This window comes from Mchenga conophoros, linkage group LG23, assembly GCF_057382185.1.
Source record: "Mchenga conophoros isolate Kocher_MC1m ecotype Shallow Benthic linkage group LG23, M_conophoros_male_GT1.1, whole genome shotgun sequence".
NCBI classification, from domain to species: domain Eukaryota; kingdom Metazoa; phylum Chordata; class Actinopteri; order Cichliformes; family Cichlidae; genus Mchenga; species Mchenga conophoros.
The window spans coordinates 9,711,211-9,728,825 of NC_140547.1; the positions used below are offsets into that span (position 1 = coordinate 9,711,211).

Sequence of the window (17,615 nt, forward strand, 5' to 3'; positions counted from 1 at the left end):
CCTTTTTTTGCTGTGTTACTGTTATGCTTTCGTTAGTTAACTCAGTAACAATTTACCTTTAATTTTAAATATGTTTATATTGTCTATCCTGTAAAATAGTCAGATGTCTATTCATATTAATGTACAGAATTCATCTGCTTGCTGCTACTACTGCACATTCACCCAATGTGTGTGTGTGTATTAGAGATGGACCGATCCGATATTACGTATCGGTATCGGTCCGATACTGACCTAAATTACTGGATCGGATATCGGAGAAAAATAAAAAATGTAATCCGATCCATTGAATATCACGAAAGCACCTCACAAAACTTGCAACACGCTGTAACTCATCTCAGAACGTTAGCACGTCGGAGCAGTATGCATCACGTGATAGAGCGGCTGTGGCATGCGGGACCTGTCGGTGGTCTGGATAGCATTTGGAGCTTTGCTAGCAACCTGGCATTTCATCTCCGACAAAGTTATCCCCGAGAGAAGTAAAGCAAGTGTGTAAGTCCATCTCTGAATGTTTGTAAAGCATTCCTGCGTTAAGCTTAACAAACGATATATGGAGCGACTGCCTCTCCTGCTGCTACTTCAATCATGAAACTGCTTAATGATCAGCTGATCGGCTTTTCTGTCGCGAGTACGTCTCTCTGGTTTGCTTTTGGCCCACTTTGCACCAGAAAGAGGAAACCAGCGGCTGAACAACAGCAGCACGTTTAAGCTTGATCAGCTGTTGTTAGAATTTATTTATTATTACTTTCTACTCGAGGATCTTTTTCTACGTAGCTGACGCTGGTAACTGTGCAGGGGCGGATCTAGCAAAGTTTAGCCAGGGGGGCCGATAGGGCATTAACAGGGAAAAGGGGGCACAAAGACATACTTTTCTTTCTTATTCTCATTTAAAATGTCTCGCTTTTAATAAATAATTATCCGAATCTTACACCCAAAGTTTTAATTTGATGTAAAATGAATAGAAGTCAATTACTGTATATAGTGACTATTAAGTCTAATATATATACCCTAGTAAGCTATAGTACTTTTTCCTTTGGGAAGGTACCATCTGTGCAGTCTGCAATTTTGTTGAAGAAAGATGTTGAATCTATTTAATATTTCTTGAAAAATAATTGATTTCTGTGCATTTTTTTTTTCACACTGCATCAAATTAAGGTTGATTACGTCGATTAAGCATCATGAGGTGGAGCGTGAGGGGTGGTTCCCTATTTTTTTATTTTTTTATTTTTGTTGCTGGGAGTTGGAACCCTATTAGTTAGGTTGCTTAATATTTACGCTAAGTACTCTTTAAAATACCAGAATAGGGAGGATGGTGTAGGTTTAAGTTTATTAGATTGATCAGTATTGCTGAACTATGAAATATTTTTTTTTTTCATACAGGTATAACAGAATAGCTTTAGTGTAGTTGTTGTTTTAAACTTGAGTATGAACTTATACAAAATGCAGCAAGATATTTAAAAAAAAAAACAGTTTTGTTGATTAAAAAACACTATATCGGATTCATATCGGTATCGGCAGATATCCAAATTTATGATATCGGAATCGGTATCGTGCCATAGTGTGTATATATATATATATAATGTTCTTCCTCTACCCCCCCCCCCCCATTTTTGCACATGTCGAGGAGCGTGTCAGGCTACATTTCACTGTGTGTTATACTTGTATAACTATGCATGTGACAAATAAAGAACCTTGAATTGAATTGAATATTAACATTAAGAAAGAAAAATATGACGGTAGCAGCAAGTTAGCTTAGCTTTAGCTTATAATGCTAGAAGCAGGCTATCAGAATAACTCAATAGCTTTGCTAACTGCCTGCCAGCAGAGGTTGGCGTCAGCGTCAAACTCTTTCTGTAATGTTGACAGAAGAGTATTTGCTTATATCTTCACAGTTTATGTTATTATACAGTATGTCATGGCTTAGCTTTCACTTGTAATAAATTTTGAATAAGACAAAATCTATACAGAATGCCTGCTAACCGCTAATGCAGTATCATGTTTAAAAGGCCAAGTAAACATTGTGGCAACACTTCATTTTACTGGTGTATAATTTCAGATTAATGTCCCTGTAATTATAATAGTTTCCTGGAAAGAACTTGGTAATATGTCACAAATTTATGAAACTGGAGACTGTAATTTATATACTTCTGCTCAACTGATTCTAACATATTACTGGTTTAAGTAGTCTTTGTGGTCCGTGCGCTGCATGCCTGCTACTAAATTAATCTTTATCTGATTTTAAATAAAGATTCAGTTTCAAAGAAAGCTATATTTTCCAAGAATTTTGAACAGATTACCAGGTGCTTTCCACGAAACTTAAATACAAAGTGTTAACAGAATAGTTTCATGCAGCTTTATGTGTTATTATTGTTTCACAGCTCCATTCTCAGGTTTTGCATATATTCTTTGTGTGTCATTTCTTTTAAAGGGAGCTGAGTGATGTGGATAGAGATGGGGCTCTCACGTTTTCTGAGTTTTGCACAGCGTTCCACTTGATTGTGGCCCGAAAGAATGGTTACCCTCTCCCAGAGACGCTGCCTCCCAGCCTGCGGCCGGGGTTCATGCAGCACGAAGAGGACATACCGGACACTCATGAAGTACGACGGACACAAGTAGCAAAAATTAATTATTTGGGCTATGAATTTATTCAGACTTGGGCTCTTTATACCATGCTTTCTCAACAGAGTACAGGGCCTTTAATTGTCTTTGAGGATCCTGGACGGAGGCCGAATCAGATGGTAAAACAAATCGTCAGTGGTTTGTTTAAAATGTTTATTTGTAGTTTCATCCTGTTGCCTGTAGGGGGCACTAGCAAGCTGAACACGAGACAGAACAACCAGGTTCAAGTACATTGCATACCAGGCAACAGGTTGAGCTTAGAGCATCTTTTACTTCCTGAAATGCACACTTTAAACTATTTCAGTCTTTGCACATCCTGATTTTCTTCGCGCCATGTTTTTTTAGGATCCGAGCATTATGCAGAGACTCCAGCCAAGCTTAACCTCAACGAAACAAGACTTGAAAGAAGAATCTAGTAAACAAGGTAATTATAAAGCAATTAGTTTTGTTTTTTTGAGTAACAAATGTAAAAAAGTTATGCTTATTAAAATCACATGTAAAACAGATTCACTTTGAACTAGGTACTCTCCCAAAGGTATAACACTATAGTAACTGGGATAATGGTTCTCAAAAAGTCCCATGGTGCTCTTTCAGTACTTCTTCTCTCCAAGCCATTTGCACAGAAATAAATCCACCATACAGTAAGTATGGTAATTTCCTTACACTAACAAACAAAAGGACAATACATGTCTGTTATCCCACTCATCCTCTAAGAGTAAACAAAGCAGAGAGAGAATGCTAACATATGTTATTTCTTAGTCCAAAAAAAGATCTCAGTTTATGCGATACTGAAATAAAGCAAATCTATTCAGTGAACCATAATTTCTTAAGTAGTGAGTAAATGCTGCTCTGATATGCTCTTGATGGATGGGTGTTTCAGAGTGGGCCCTTGGGGGCCGAGTGTGTATGAAGACATTATTAGTCTAAGCAGAGTTAAGGCAAAAGGTCTTTATTGCTTATCAGAGTTTTTAAATACGGGGGGGAAAAAAACACTTTTTTTGTTGCATCGTCATTTCTGATCTTTCTTTTTTACTGTGTCTACAGATGTGAAGATGCTCGCGACATCTCAAGACAAAGTAACTCTTCAGCTCAGTGCTTTTCCTGAGCGGCCAGGTGAAACTAACCCTTCCCTTAGCATGGGGGAGATTTCTCTGTTCCTGTGTAAAAGTACATCATGTGCTACAAGTTTCAGATGAGCTCGGGTTGGTGGGGTGCCACAAATACCTCAGTACTTTCTCTGAGTTGGGGATCTTTCCTCTTTTGTCTGTTTCGGTGAAAATGCTTGTTTGTTATGATTTGGTTGCGTTTTCTAAGCGCACGACTCTCTCCTGGCTAGATGTAAGATATATTTTTGGTGAAAGATAAAAATAAAAAGTAACCCTAGTGGTTATTATCTGCCTACAGATGATTGATTGAAAATGAGCACACTTATTAGTATTCATCTTTCTTACAGAACCGCCTCAAGATCTGGATCCACAGATGAAGACAAAAACTAGACCAAGGTGACAATGAACCCACTCCAACTAAAATGATTCAACTTGAGCTGCTCATTAACCATTATTACATTTTCTCATCCGTGTGACCTCCAGGTCCTACTCCAGCACTTCAATCGAAGACGCTATGAAGAAGGCCGAGGAGCCACCCACCCCTCCCCCTCGACCCCAGAAGACCCACTCCAGGGCCTCATCGCTGGACCTCAATAAGCTCTTCCAGCAGGGCGCTCCAGGTATGACCTGCTCCTCCCATCATATTATCTCTGCAATACGGAAGGTGAGAAGCACAAACAGCTGGGAGCAGCAGTGCGTTTTGCAACTGAGTTAATATGCGTCGTTTATGCCAGTTCTCCTTTTACGGGGAACAAAAGCAGAAATGGAGATGCGTGGTTTTCAGTATTCAGTCTGAAAGGTGAGAGACTCACAAGAGAGCCATTCAGTTTGTGGTTATAAATGTGCATGGTATATTTGAGTTTAAGGAGGGAAATCTGTATCCCGAGAGCAAAGCAGGGGTATGACATCATTGCAATGTAAGCTTTTCACTTGGGATTCCAGGAGTAAAAAGTGGATGGTTGCTGCCTCCTCCAGCCCTCCCTCCTAGACCGACAGCTTCGCAGGTAATTCCTGTTTGATTAAGATTTTGACGGTAGTACTGCATGCTGAGCAAAGCAATACAACAACATCATTTTTTCTCAGATTAAAAGTGACAGAAATCTTCTTTCCTGTCAGGTTTCTCATTTTATCGGCGCTTCGGAGAAAACTGTCCAGAGCAAAGTGCAGCAGCCAAACTTTGCTGACTTCAGTCACTTCAGAGAAGAGGTGAGCATTAAACCTGAACGTCTGCCTTTGTTTCAGTTGGAATTTGCAAATGTAGCAAACAGCAACACAAATTGCAGTTACAAAAAGAAACGTCAGCATTTTCCACTTCACAACTTTCCATCGCAGATATATAAAAGTGTCATCAAAGACGTGCTTGGGAAAAGTATGAGTTTCTATTACGAGACACAAATAAATGAAAAGGTTGACAGAAGTGTACATGAAAGTCCATGCAAATTAGATGGCTTTTTAAAGCCTAAATTGTGTATTTGTTAAAAATCCTTCCTGAGAAGGCGGTACTACTCAAAGAGTTTCCAGTGGTGCTACTCAGTTTCTTAAAGCGAGTTACATTCAGACTGAATTGAACGCAATACACGAGTCGTTCCTTTCAGTATGTTTTTAATGATAGTTGGCTTTAAGGACCTGTGAAAATGCTGAAAGGTTTGTAATAAATTAAACTGATGGTTCTGCTCATCATTTATTTTATTTTGAAATACTCCTGCATCCTCTCAGGAAGAGCACTTCCTTTTTCTCTTTGTGTCATTTTTGTACTTCTCCATAGTCTGACAACTTAGACATTTCCTCTTCCTTCAGTAGGAAGCCTAATCTAAAAATCATGGGTAAGCACCATATTAGGAAGTATCCTCACTTCAGAATCCTCCGTGTCCTTCAGCACATATGCTGCTTGTAAAACTGAGCTGATTTTGTGGTTGCTTTCTAATGAATCGCTTTATAAACTTCACTGCTGCCGTATGATAAGTAACACAAACGCTAATTACTGTGGTGCATTTGGTACTTTTATCAATGTGTGTGTTTGTTTAAATGAGCCGCACACCCCACAGCCATAATCAACGCTGTGTGCACATGGAAAAGTACTGTATTTTACTGCACTACATTTCCTGGAACTGCAGGTGGAAAAAAAATCCCCATTCCTTTCTCAAAGGTTATTGTATTTGCGCAGCTATGTTCAGTATTTGTTTTTCTTGTGGGAGTGAAGCGATTTTGGCAGCTTTTTCTGGCTTTATGGCGTCCAAACCTCTGGCTTTCATTACAAAAATCATATGTAGTTTTAAGGTCAAAAGGCAAAGCAGCTCCTGCTTCAGTACTGCCCCTCGCATCAGGTGTTGTGTGTTCTAAATCATACTCTTCATTAGACAAGATGTGCTTGAAGTGTCAGTTTTTGTGGCGTGCTAAAAATGTGCATAGATTAGATTTGTTATTGGCCCAGCATCTGCCTACGTTTTGGTGTGGATGTGGGGTTTTTTCTAGTTTTTGAATGCTGTAAATCAGCGGTCCCCAACCCCCGGGCCGGTCCGTGAGTTGTTTGGTACAGGGCCGTGAGAGTTGAGGCTCGAATGTAAAATTTATGGTTTTTATTGTTATTTTTTAAGTTGTTTTTATTGTTAACTCGGTTTTCCTGGGTCTTATGAATAAATCTTCTTTTTTTTGTACCGGTACTGGTTTTACTTTAAGGTGTTGCGGATAAATACATCAAAGGCCGGTCGGTGAAAATCGTCAGACATAGACTAGTCCGTGGCGCAAAAACAGTTGGAGACCACTGCTGTAAATCACTCAGTTCTAACTTCTGTCTTTGTCATCACTTATCTTTAAGGTGCCCTTTCATTACTCTCACTCTGACCTTGGATCCATTACTCTTTCTTCTCCTCCCCATCACGATAGAGCACGGCCATCTCTCTGTCTCCCCACATGGTGTTTTACTTAATTAAAACCAGCTGCACTAGATCATCCCAAAGGTAGCTATAAGATGTACATTTCTCACTTAGTAAGGCAAATAGAAATCCACACCAGCCCAAGCTCCTCAGAGAGGCATTGTAAATCAGTGAAGTATAAGCGTCCTTAAAAATAACTTCCTTTTACATAAAACATGTCAATCTTGAGTTAAGTGTGAATATTTTGACACCTGCTTTTGTGGGGAACTCATGGGAGCAGTTTAAGTACATGGCTATGTCTAAAATCACTCATTACTTACTGTATTACAGGCTATATTCTGTAGTGAGTATTACTATACCTGATGCGCTGAAGTCAAAGTAGCCCTACATGTGGTGAAAAACAGGTGGTCACTATTGAAGCATCATGCACTGCATTTAAGAGAAAACTAGAGGGAGGAATGAAGCTTGTTGAAGTACTGATATTGTTATTTAGTTATTTTCTGAAAGCCTGGGAGAAATGACCCTAATGGTAAACTTGATCTGTGAGGTCAGTAAAAGCTTTGATGTCACGTTTTACGTCTCAATTGTTAGATTTAAGTTGTATTTAACGCAACGTGAAATTTGTGGTCAGAGCAAATGAGAGACCAAATCGGGGTTTATTTTTAGGGTGGGCCTGCTTTGTGACTGAGCCACCAAGTTTGCGAGTGAGAGATTTGTAGTTAACAAACCAGTGGGTGGCATCACTGTAACCATGTCCATCTTTTAGGTACAGTCTATGTTATTGCCACAGTAGAACATATTAACGTATCTGTTAGCTCAGTTATTATGCGTGCTTACCATCAGTGCAACTTTGTGCTGAACATTGGGGGGTGGGGTGGTATATTGGTTGGGTCTGATTATTAAGGGGGTCATAACCCCCCTAACCCCCTGGAAATTACGCCCCTGGTGCTTACCAAGGTCCACTGGTCTCTTCCAGGAGTGGAGAGAGTCCAGTTGATCCATTGCATGCATTGATACATTCAGACAGAAAGTTGGACAAGGTTAAAGTTGTCTGTTTTTGATTCATTTGTTGTGTCCAGTTTGTGTTTTGTTTCCTCTTGTTTGAATAAGCTTCCTTTGTCTCATTGCTCTTAAATATTCCAGTTGAATGAGGAAAGTTTTAAAACTGCACGCTCTAGAAACTGACAGTGATGGCACTTCTTTAATACCAGCCTTTGCAGCTGATTTGACCACACACTCTGCTTATGGTTCTGCTGTGGTTTTTTTGCCGCTGTAGCAACTACTACAGCGTCTGTATGTTTCCATGCTGTGGCTGTGTTTCGCGTCCAATGGAGCAGTGAATCTCAGGGCCATTTATTTGAAAGTCAGTTGGTGTTTCTGAGCAAAATGCATTTTTAGGTTTCTTGGGTACAATTTACAACAGGAGCCTGCTTTAAGCATCACGAAAGCCCACTGCCGCCACAGTGAAGACTGCAGCCCGGACAAATTAGCGGATCAAATTCACTAAATCCAACATTAACAGATGGGAAAGGCTGTAAGAAATGCCTTCAACTTTCACAAAACTAGGGCCTGTCCTCACACTTTCGCCCTAAAAACCATGTGGTGACACATTAAACATCTTAAAACAAAGGAATAAGGCAGCAAGGTGATGCAATAAAAGCAAAGTAATCCATCATGGCTGCCCCTGAGCAGGCCGTGTCTGGAGAGCCCTACATCGCAGTCCCTGCAGGGAAGGTGCTGATTTATACACGGTCAGGGCCAGCACATTTCTTTCTGCCTCTTTATAGCTCCTCTCTCAATTTAATTCACCTCATCATGGCATCAACACTCTTTTCTCCGTGGAGGAATAGATCTTTTATCATCTATCTTACATGACAAACGTCCAAGCCAAGTTTTTTGGTTTATTGCCTTTAGGAGGAGAGCAGTGTGAAACCTGAAGATCAGGGGCCACACTCCAGATTTGGGCTCAGCACTGAGGACATGACGAATCCTTCACAACAGGTCAGGACTGCTCACTGAGCCACTCCTCTTGTGTAACAGTCAGTGTCTTTCTTACAATAATTCTATCTTTTCATCTGTTATGGTTTCAGGACATGACTGCCGCCTCTCACAATCAACCTCCACAGAAGCCAGTTCGCAGGAAATATCTCCCAGAGAGCCAAAACCTGGAGACTGTACCTCCGCCAGCGGTGCCATTTCCTCCTCCTGCTAAAACTCCTCAAAAGTTAGTCAAACATTTAACTTGTGACACTGATCACTTTGGCTAAAAATAGCCACCACTTTTAGCAGTGGTTAAAATGTAGCCAGGAACACTAACCTGTGTTAAATTTGGTGTAGTCATTGCTTTATATAAGAGAATAACTACATAAATCGCTGGTTGCAGTGATAAACTGACAGAATACTGTGAGGTTTTCTTAAATGTGTTAGCCTACAGCCTGCATGTCAAAGATGGACTTGGCCACTGTCACTCATTAATTTTGGATTCTGTATTTTGAAGCCTCAACTTAATCATTTATTTTAAGCCAGCAGTGACCGTTGATGCTTCTAGGTCTTAAAATGTGAAGCCAACATGGAAATGCCGTAAACCAGCTTTGCATTTAATGACCAACAGGTTTTAACCTTTATTCGTTAAACCATTAAAAAAAACCTTCAGAAGACACTCGCACAACAAACACATAGTGGAGAGATCCAGCTCAGTGGCTCAAATTAGATCAAGTGAGGCCTAGCAAAGGTCTGAAAGGTGTCAAAGCAGCAGCTAATAACTTTAAGTCCTACCAGAAGCAAAACAGGTAAATTATAAAAACAATAGAAACAAAAAACCCTTTTTCTGTCAGACTCTAAACATGTTCATTTCTGAGCATTGTAACACACAACTTGACTGTCAGGTGACTAACTTTTGGAGCCTCAAATTGGAGAAAATGCAGTTTTTGTTTCAAGCTTTAAAGGTCACTGCATGCAAAGTTCTTGTAAACTTTATGAGTAAAATATACCAATGTTTACAGCTTGTTGCTCTACCTCAAGTGGCCAGAAAAATGAGTTAATGCAGGTCAAAGAGCTTCTTAAAAGTACCTACATGTTCTTAAGTGATCGTAAAACCCACAAAACCCACCCAAAGAGGGGAATTCACCAGACATTAAGGCACACTCTAACTCACTATAATGACTCTACCATGTGTGCTTCTGTCTCCTTATTGACCAGACTGCTCATTGAAACTGTCAGTGCGATACACGGTGATCATCAATAACAGCGGAGGCCTCCTAGTTGCAGCGACCCCTGCAACTGGTCTTATTCTTCTGACGTGCAAAGTTCAAACCTCTGATAAGCTGGAAGAACTGGAGATTGTTATAGCCATGCCATGCTGTTTTATTCACCTTAAAATTCTATTTAATAGCAAATAAAAACTGTATGAAATTCTTTCAGACTGCTGCCCAGACAGAAGAGGGAGATCCAGCAGGCTATCCGTAAGAACAGGGAAACCAATGCTGTGCTGACACGCCTTAATAGCGAACTCCAGCAGCAACTTAAGGTTAGTTCATGTGGTATTTTTTGAGCTCATGACACTTTGTATATACCACTTGGGTTTTGCTGTAGCGGTGTGTGCCCATTTACAACTTTCTCACATTCCCTGCCCTCCACCTCCTTCAAGACTCTGGGAAATGGGAAAACCAGCCCTGCAGTGCTTAGAAAACACATATAAAGGGTGCCCGCTTGACACACAGAACTACAGTGTACCTTTAACTCTGACAGTTCAATTAAACAACAGAAGTACTAAACATTGCATTTCAGCTGCAACCACAAGAGCGTGGTAGTGTTCAAGTTAACTCGGTTTCAAAATCCCCTCAAACGTGTGTCAGAAGTTGAGTTCTGCTCTTTTGCTGCTGACAGCAAAACGCTCCTACCGATCCAACTCTGTGAAAAGCCTCAAGCTCAACTGTCTGCCCTCCTTTGCCCATCAGTCATAGCTGAACTAATGGCAAAGACTTGGCTGTTTGCATTGGTGATCTGCCCGTGGAACACACTCTCATTCACATTTGGAGCACATGCTGCATGCCTGTCATTCTCCTCATAAATGATCCAGGAGCGGAACCTTCACGCTACCATGCAGGGCTTTTATAGCTTTAATACAACAGAGGAAAAGGAATATAAAGGAGAAGAATGCTACCAACAAAGGACCTACTTTGTAACATCTTAAAATATCATGCAAAGAGGCTATTTTGTTCTCAGATTTCAAGGATTTATGTTTCCTTTCCCTTTGTGAAAGGTCATCTGGAATGATATTTATTCGTTCTAATTCTCCCACGTCCTCAAAGTATCTGTGGAATTCTGCAGAGAAAGGCATATGTGTCTTTATATAGACCTGAGCCTTATTGAAATACCAAACAGCCACTGGCATTCACAACTGTCTTCTTCAAAATATAGCCTGGGCCGGTCAGGCATCCAACTACAACAGGGTGTGTGCATGTGTGGGGACAGAAGGAAGGCTGGATGGAAAGGAAGACTTGACTTTTTACAAAGACAGTTCAAGAAAGTTTAAAGAAAAATATCCATAAATGAAGGGTGGATTAATATGTTGTCAGAATCACTGATTAAAAACACTTTTTTGAAAAGTCAGCAAATTTGGTTATGAGTCTTGCTGAGAAACATGGCTGATGAAAATAAAATATCATAGGAAACTTTTAATTGAAAATCTTCCTACATTTACTTTGTAATATTAGGTGAGAACCATTAGACCATTATCAGTTGATAGAGATGACTGAAGTCCTTATGTATAAAAATGACTGGAAACCATGACCACCAGGCATATATATGGACATAAAATATATTTTTACAGGACTCTGTGCAGTCCTGTGAAATACTGAGTACATCTTTCCATGAGGGTAAGTAGTAGCCAGGTGCTGCTAATCAGATACTCTTGATTAAATAATCATCACTAATCAAGTGTGAACAGCTCTGTAAACGCAGACATTTTAACAATTTGATGGTCTGGAGAATTTGGGTGTTTTACCACAATGCCGCAGTCGACATCTGAGTAAATTCACCACAAGCTCAGACTAAGCAATTCTCAGAGAAACTGCAAAACATGGCAGCACAGCTTAGGTTTGCAAAGGTGCATCTGAGCAAACCACAAAACTTCATGAACAACGTCCTTTAGACGGACAGAATGGACATGTCAGACCATAACACACAGCACTACGTTTAGAGAAAAGCAAAGACAGCACATCAGCATAAACACCTCATACCACCTGTCGAGCATGGTGGGGGATGCGTGCTGATTTGGGTTTGTTTTGCAGCCGCAGGACCTGAGCACTTTGCAGTCATTGAGACAACCATGAATTCCTCTGTATACCAAAATATTCTAGAAATAAATGGCTGTGTCCCCCACAGCTAAAGTTTGGCTAAAACTGGATCATGTAAAAGAACATTGAGCACATGCACTGCAGCAAAACTGCAACAGAATGGCTGAAAAAGAGAAGAATCATGCAGTTGCAATGGCCCAGACCTCAACCTGCCTGAAACGTCGTGCATAAACAAGTGCCTGCAAACCTGAATGAAATGAAGCAAAGCTGTAAAGATGAGTTTGCCAAAATTCTTCCACAGTGATGTAAGACACTGATAAAGTCATACAGAGATTACGTCAAGTTATTCCTGATAAAGGTGTTTTTACAAGCTGCCTAATCATGGCATGCATTTAGTTTTTCACAGAAATGCAGAGAGTCATGTGAAAACGTTCTTTTTCAAGACTGTAATTTATACTATAGTGGGACATATACATAAAAAAACATGAGTCATTTTCGTTTTTAAATGACATAAAACAAAACGATAATAGGCACGTGAGCATAATAAAGTTAGAGGAACAGCTTCTTAACTCTGGAAATTTGTCCAACTGAGCAGCACTTGCATGCAACACAAAATCCAACAGGGGTTTTGATTTATCCCAGAGAAGGAAGTGCATAAATATTCCAACAAATCTGTTAATTCCGATGAAGTTTTCATCTGATACGGTTAAGAATGTTGATGTTCAGTGAAGATACGTTGGCAGGTGCAGGCCTATTCAAGTTTAGCCTGGATAGACATGATCCACCAGCAATGCTATTAGTCTGAATTTCCAGTTTAAATGTAGGTCTCATGCTCTGCATATACAGAAATCTTTTCCATTTGAGCACCAACCTCAAGCCAAAATATTAGCTTTTCATGCACTAGCAGTCTAATAAGTGCAATGCATTCAACTCGATATATCAGTGACCTTATGACCTTTATTCTAGTGCAGAGTGGGGAGACACCAAAAAGTAAGTGTCTAATATTAACTCTGTTTATTTTCCACGTTCACATCAGAACTGACCTCGTGACCTTTCCTCTGTTGCCACCTTCAGGGTAAATCTTAAGCTTTCGGGCCTACAGCTAGTACAGCACTGAGAGTGGGAGAATCCTATTATGCTCAGTTCACATTTTTGGGGGTGTAATGAACATTAGGGGCCACTTCGGGGGATTAATCTTTTTACATTGTTGAGTCTTGAGTCTACTGCTATACTCACATGGCAGTGTACGCTCTCCCTGGGGGCACTTATTGTGTTCACTCCTCTTTCTCCTGCTGTGCAGAGCTTTGTGCTCTCTTTTAGGGAGCGACAAGGTCAGGGCCTAAATTCCAGATATTAATGCTGTAAATATTCCACATTCACTCAGTCTCTTCCACTTGAGGTGGCAAACTGTAATATTTCCTTAGCTACACCCTTAGTCTTAAGATTAGTCAGGGAGTTTCCATCGTTCTGTCCAACACCTTCATATTGGGGGTGTAATGAATATTAGAGGCCACTTGAGGGGATTAATCGTGTTACACACACACCATAGCAAACAGGCAGTTAACTTAACTCTCCTGCTATACTCTTATTGCAGTATACCCTCTCCCTGGGGGCAAGTTATTATCGTCTCTCCCCCTCCATGCTGTGTAGAGCTTTGTGCTTTAATGTTGGGAGTGACAAGGTCAGATTCCAAATATTAATGCTGTACATACTCTCCACTCACATAATCAGTTCCATATTTTGTGCAGGGGTTCACAAGGTCTGGGAGAAGGCATGTGATTGGGCGCCACGCAGGAAAAACGCATACATCAAAGAAAATAATTCCATAATCAGTGATTTATTTTAAACACTAAGCTGCCCAAAGTTTTCACAGGAGTAACACACCGGAGAATCTGCACAGAGGTCTGACACAAGCTGTTAGCGGGCGCAGTTTGACACAATAATCCAGTAATAAAAGCAGGCTGCCGCGACAGCCTTTATTTTCCACCGTGCCCGTGATGAACGGAAAAGTCAGTAATCGGTCTGTCTGCAGTGTTTTGTGTTTCAAAGTGTAACTTTTAATCATTATTTGAAATCTTTGGGTTCAAAGAATGGTTGTTATTGTATGTTTCTGTTTTTGGGATATTAACACAAAATGTTTGCTTTAATACTGCTCTGATGTTTCTTAATGTGAACTGGGGTTCAGTCAAAGATCCTGTATTTCCCATTCATGCCCTCAGTTTTTTTTTCTCTTCTATTTAATAAAGGCTTGCAAAATTTTACCTCATACCATGAATAATTTCTAATTCACAGGCCCTCAAAATATGATGTGCACTGGAATTTTGCACCATTATATTTTTCTTCATATCCACATGAAGCTTTCAGGGTGAAAAACACATTTTTCTCAGTTTAAAACTGCAATCAACTGCATCGAAAGCCAGAAGCTACCATTCTACCGTTTGCCCGCAGGGAGCACATTAATAATCCTGATTTTAGTTAAGATTTCCTGCTTCGTTCTACAATTTGTAAAAGTCATCTTGTATCTCAAATCTTTGCAAGCTGTTCATTTTTTTCCAGCACTTTCATATTTTGTAGTAATTAACACTGTGATCTTTTGGGGCCGTTGGCCAGATTTCAACCTTGTTCTTGGCCGTCGTCACCACAGAAAACAAAGCAAATAATGTCATTACCGCCTGAGGTGCATCTCTTGTTCAGACTGCAGCGATCAGAGGTCATGTTTTCTTTTGCTTGGCTGCAGGTGGTTCATAAGGAGAGGGTCACCTTGGAGTCCCAGCTGGAGCTCCTACGGCCTCTGGCTTCGACATGACTGAGCCCGAAGTCTGATCGGAGTCACCTTCCCGTTCTGTCACAGGGGCGCGCATCGGTTTCTCTATTAAACACAAATGTTTAAGCCAAGACACAAGTGGTTGTTGTCTGACGATGGAAGCAAAGTGCATTTTTGACTCAACGGACAGGGATGTTACTTTTCTTGAATTATCAGCTCCAGCTCGAGTCCATGTGTTTGTTTGCATTATTGTTAAAGATGCTCTGCAGGACTAAACCGTGTGTTTTTAATCACTGTATAATATGCACATGTACAATGTTTTCTTTATGACTTTCTAACTTATTTGTGTTGTGATTCACTGTTAGGTTCTCTCATAAATCTTTTATGGTTTACAGGACGTGTTTGCACATCTATCCATGATTATGAAAAATCTTATTTTCTGTCCAGCCCATCTTCTCAGATTTCATGTTTTTCTACGCACCACATTTCATCTATATACACACACACACACACACACACACACACACACAATAAAACAAGCGATGGTGCTACAGATTGATTTCTCGTTCTTACGCTGTTTGCACTGGAAGGAAAAATAAAAGTGCACATTTCAAAGGATGGCAAAAAATAAAACATTGGATGTGGAATGAATCTGATTTAACAAAACATTTTGAGCGTCCACAAAAAATGTGTGTTTTGAGGACTGTATCCGTAGCACATGTGACGAATGTCGACACTGGATTTGTATGTAATATGAGCATTTTCATGTGAAGTTGCTACATGTTTGATGTAAGTGTTGCCTGACATCTTTATGTTTGTTATCATGCAGAGTTGGCCTTGATGAAAAAAAGATTTCACAATGTCAACAGTTATTCTTCATAATAATTGCGATTTCGTAAATTGCCTTTTCCTTAGTAAAAATCTACATCTGCTATTGGCGAGATTATTTTAAACTCAGAGTTTTTTCTAAACAGCCAATCTGCTGTTATAATAACAAAGCAAAACCCAAATCAGTATTAACGGCTAAAAAATGAAATAATAAGCACAATAATCATCTAATAGTCATGATAGATTTAAAGACTGGCTGAAAAAGCAGGCATGGTCATGTGTTTATTGCTTTTTTTCACACTACTGTTGGATCATGATTGTGATAATGAGATGGCAAGCCTGAAACTGCATGATTGTGTTAAACTTATGTGAGAATGTAAATGAATCTGAAACTGTGCACGACTGAGCTCTGGTCTTAAGACAACAATGGAACTAATCAATAAAGTCTATTTTTGTTGCTTGAAATGCTTTTATTACCACTGGTTTGCTGTATAAAGATGCCTCAACAGCTCCACTAAATTTGGATGTATAAACAGATGTCTGAGAAACCGTTATCACATGTTGGGTATGAGGGCAGGAGAGATCAAACGGGCAGCAGTCGAAACTTTCTGGCAGTCACAAAGCAGCCGAGCTTTTCTGTGACACAGACACAACAACCGAGGGTCACCCAGATCACTACTGATGGCTGTATTCCCAGACCTTCTGCTGCTGCCATCCCAAAATATCCTCTGACACACTTGGCTCTCATTAAAGACACACCACCCACAGATGGGCCGCTTTCTCAGTCATGTGCTGCACTCGCGTCTCTAATAGCTCCTCTGATTGTTATTATTATCATGCATCATCTGTTTTTTATTAGTTACAAATGTGTTATAGGAGCTGATGAGAATGCTGGCTCACTCATTTGGTCTGTTGGCTAATTGGCATGTTGGTCCAAACAAAATGTTTCACTAGCTAAGGCTATTCTTTATATTCGTGATCCACAGAGGAGGAGGAGTCGTGATCTTTGGGATTAACGTTCTTGGCAAATTTGACATAACATTAGGTACTAAATGCATATCCCCCCATGAGGGTAATTTGGAGTAACTTTGGTGATCTGCAGACCCTCTCTGTCCCACCTTCCTGTCTGTGTGGCAGCTTTTCTTGTAGGTACTAAGTGGAGGCATCACAGCCAACACCTGGGCCTGGTGTGCTGGTCCTCTTTCAAAGCACTCCACTGGAGCTTTGAAAGAGGCTCCAGTGGAGTGCATTTGGTTCATGGCATTCAGAACTTCTCATCTCACATATTCACCTACACTACTGAGCCCACTAATAATACTTTATGTGGTATTTTTCTTTGTTTGTTATGATTTTGAATTATGATCAAGTTCTTCTTATGATCAAGAAGTGTCACATTTTGGTAGTTTGCTAGAAATATAGACTGCCTATTTAGCCATATGTTTAGTAGCTAAATGACATTGCTAGAGAGGTGGTACTCAGTACTAGTAAATACAATGTTATAAATAAGCTGCTAAAAGGAAAATAATTTAATTGAAAGTTTTAGTTAAGTAAATGCATAAAGTATTAGAAAACATAAATATCAAAAATAAAGTCAACTAAAATCTTATCTACTGTATAGTTTTCCATTATTATTTATTTATTATCATGTGCTAGCATGTTAAACATAATCTATAAAGTACTTGCTCAACTTGTTATACAAAAAAAAGTATATTATTTACTTGAGATTGTAAATACTTTAAGTATCTCAAAGTGTTACTAAACAGTATTTGAGTAAATATAGTTACTTTCACTTTGAATATTTAAAAATTCTGGTTTTGGAGTAGTATGATTTTTTTTTTTTTAAGTCTGCAAAACATTCAACAGCTCCAGCTCAGTGACTGCATTTGCTGAGGAAACACCCAGCAGACAGCTGTTGGCTGCAGCTAACAGCTGTCCCAGGTGTCAGACAAAGTGGCTCCGCCTCCCTCATTTTAAGCCTCTAAAAAATTCAAATGGATAAGATATCGAAAAACTCTCGATGTTGTTGTTATGAAGAGGATTTAGCTATAGAGAAACAAACTATTTTTGTACTAGGGTGTAATTTTCACAGCAGCTAACATCAGAGTCTGTGGGGAATGGCTTGCCTTCAGAG

The 17,615-nt window shown here is 39.8% G+C and overlaps 1 protein-coding gene across 1 annotated transcript in view; it reads left to right on the plus strand.

Annotated features, from left to right (window-relative positions):
- Positions 1–15,949, plus strand: part of reps2 (RALBP1 associated Eps domain containing 2) — a 31,339-nt gene extending 15,390 nt beyond the window's left edge. The window contains exons 8-19 of the mRNA XM_085264766.1: positions 2,426–2,594; positions 2,682–2,735; positions 2,962–3,040; positions 3,661–3,729; positions 4,070–4,118; positions 4,206–4,342; positions 4,665–4,726; positions 4,839–4,928; positions 8,510–8,596; positions 8,686–8,819; positions 10,016–10,121; positions 14,630–15,949. Coding sequence (XP_085120892.1) covers positions 2,426–2,594; positions 2,682–2,735; positions 2,962–3,040; positions 3,661–3,729; positions 4,070–4,118; positions 4,206–4,342; positions 4,665–4,726; positions 4,839–4,928; positions 8,510–8,596; positions 8,686–8,819; positions 10,016–10,121; positions 14,630–14,698 — 1,105 coding nt within the window. The 3' untranslated portion in view covers positions 14,699–15,949. The remainder of the gene's footprint in view (positions 1–2,425; positions 2,595–2,681; positions 2,736–2,961; positions 3,041–3,660; positions 3,730–4,069; positions 4,119–4,205; positions 4,343–4,664; positions 4,727–4,838; positions 4,929–8,509; positions 8,597–8,685; positions 8,820–10,015; positions 10,122–14,629) is intronic.
- The last annotated feature ends 1,666 nt before the right edge of the window (positions 15,950–17,615 follow it).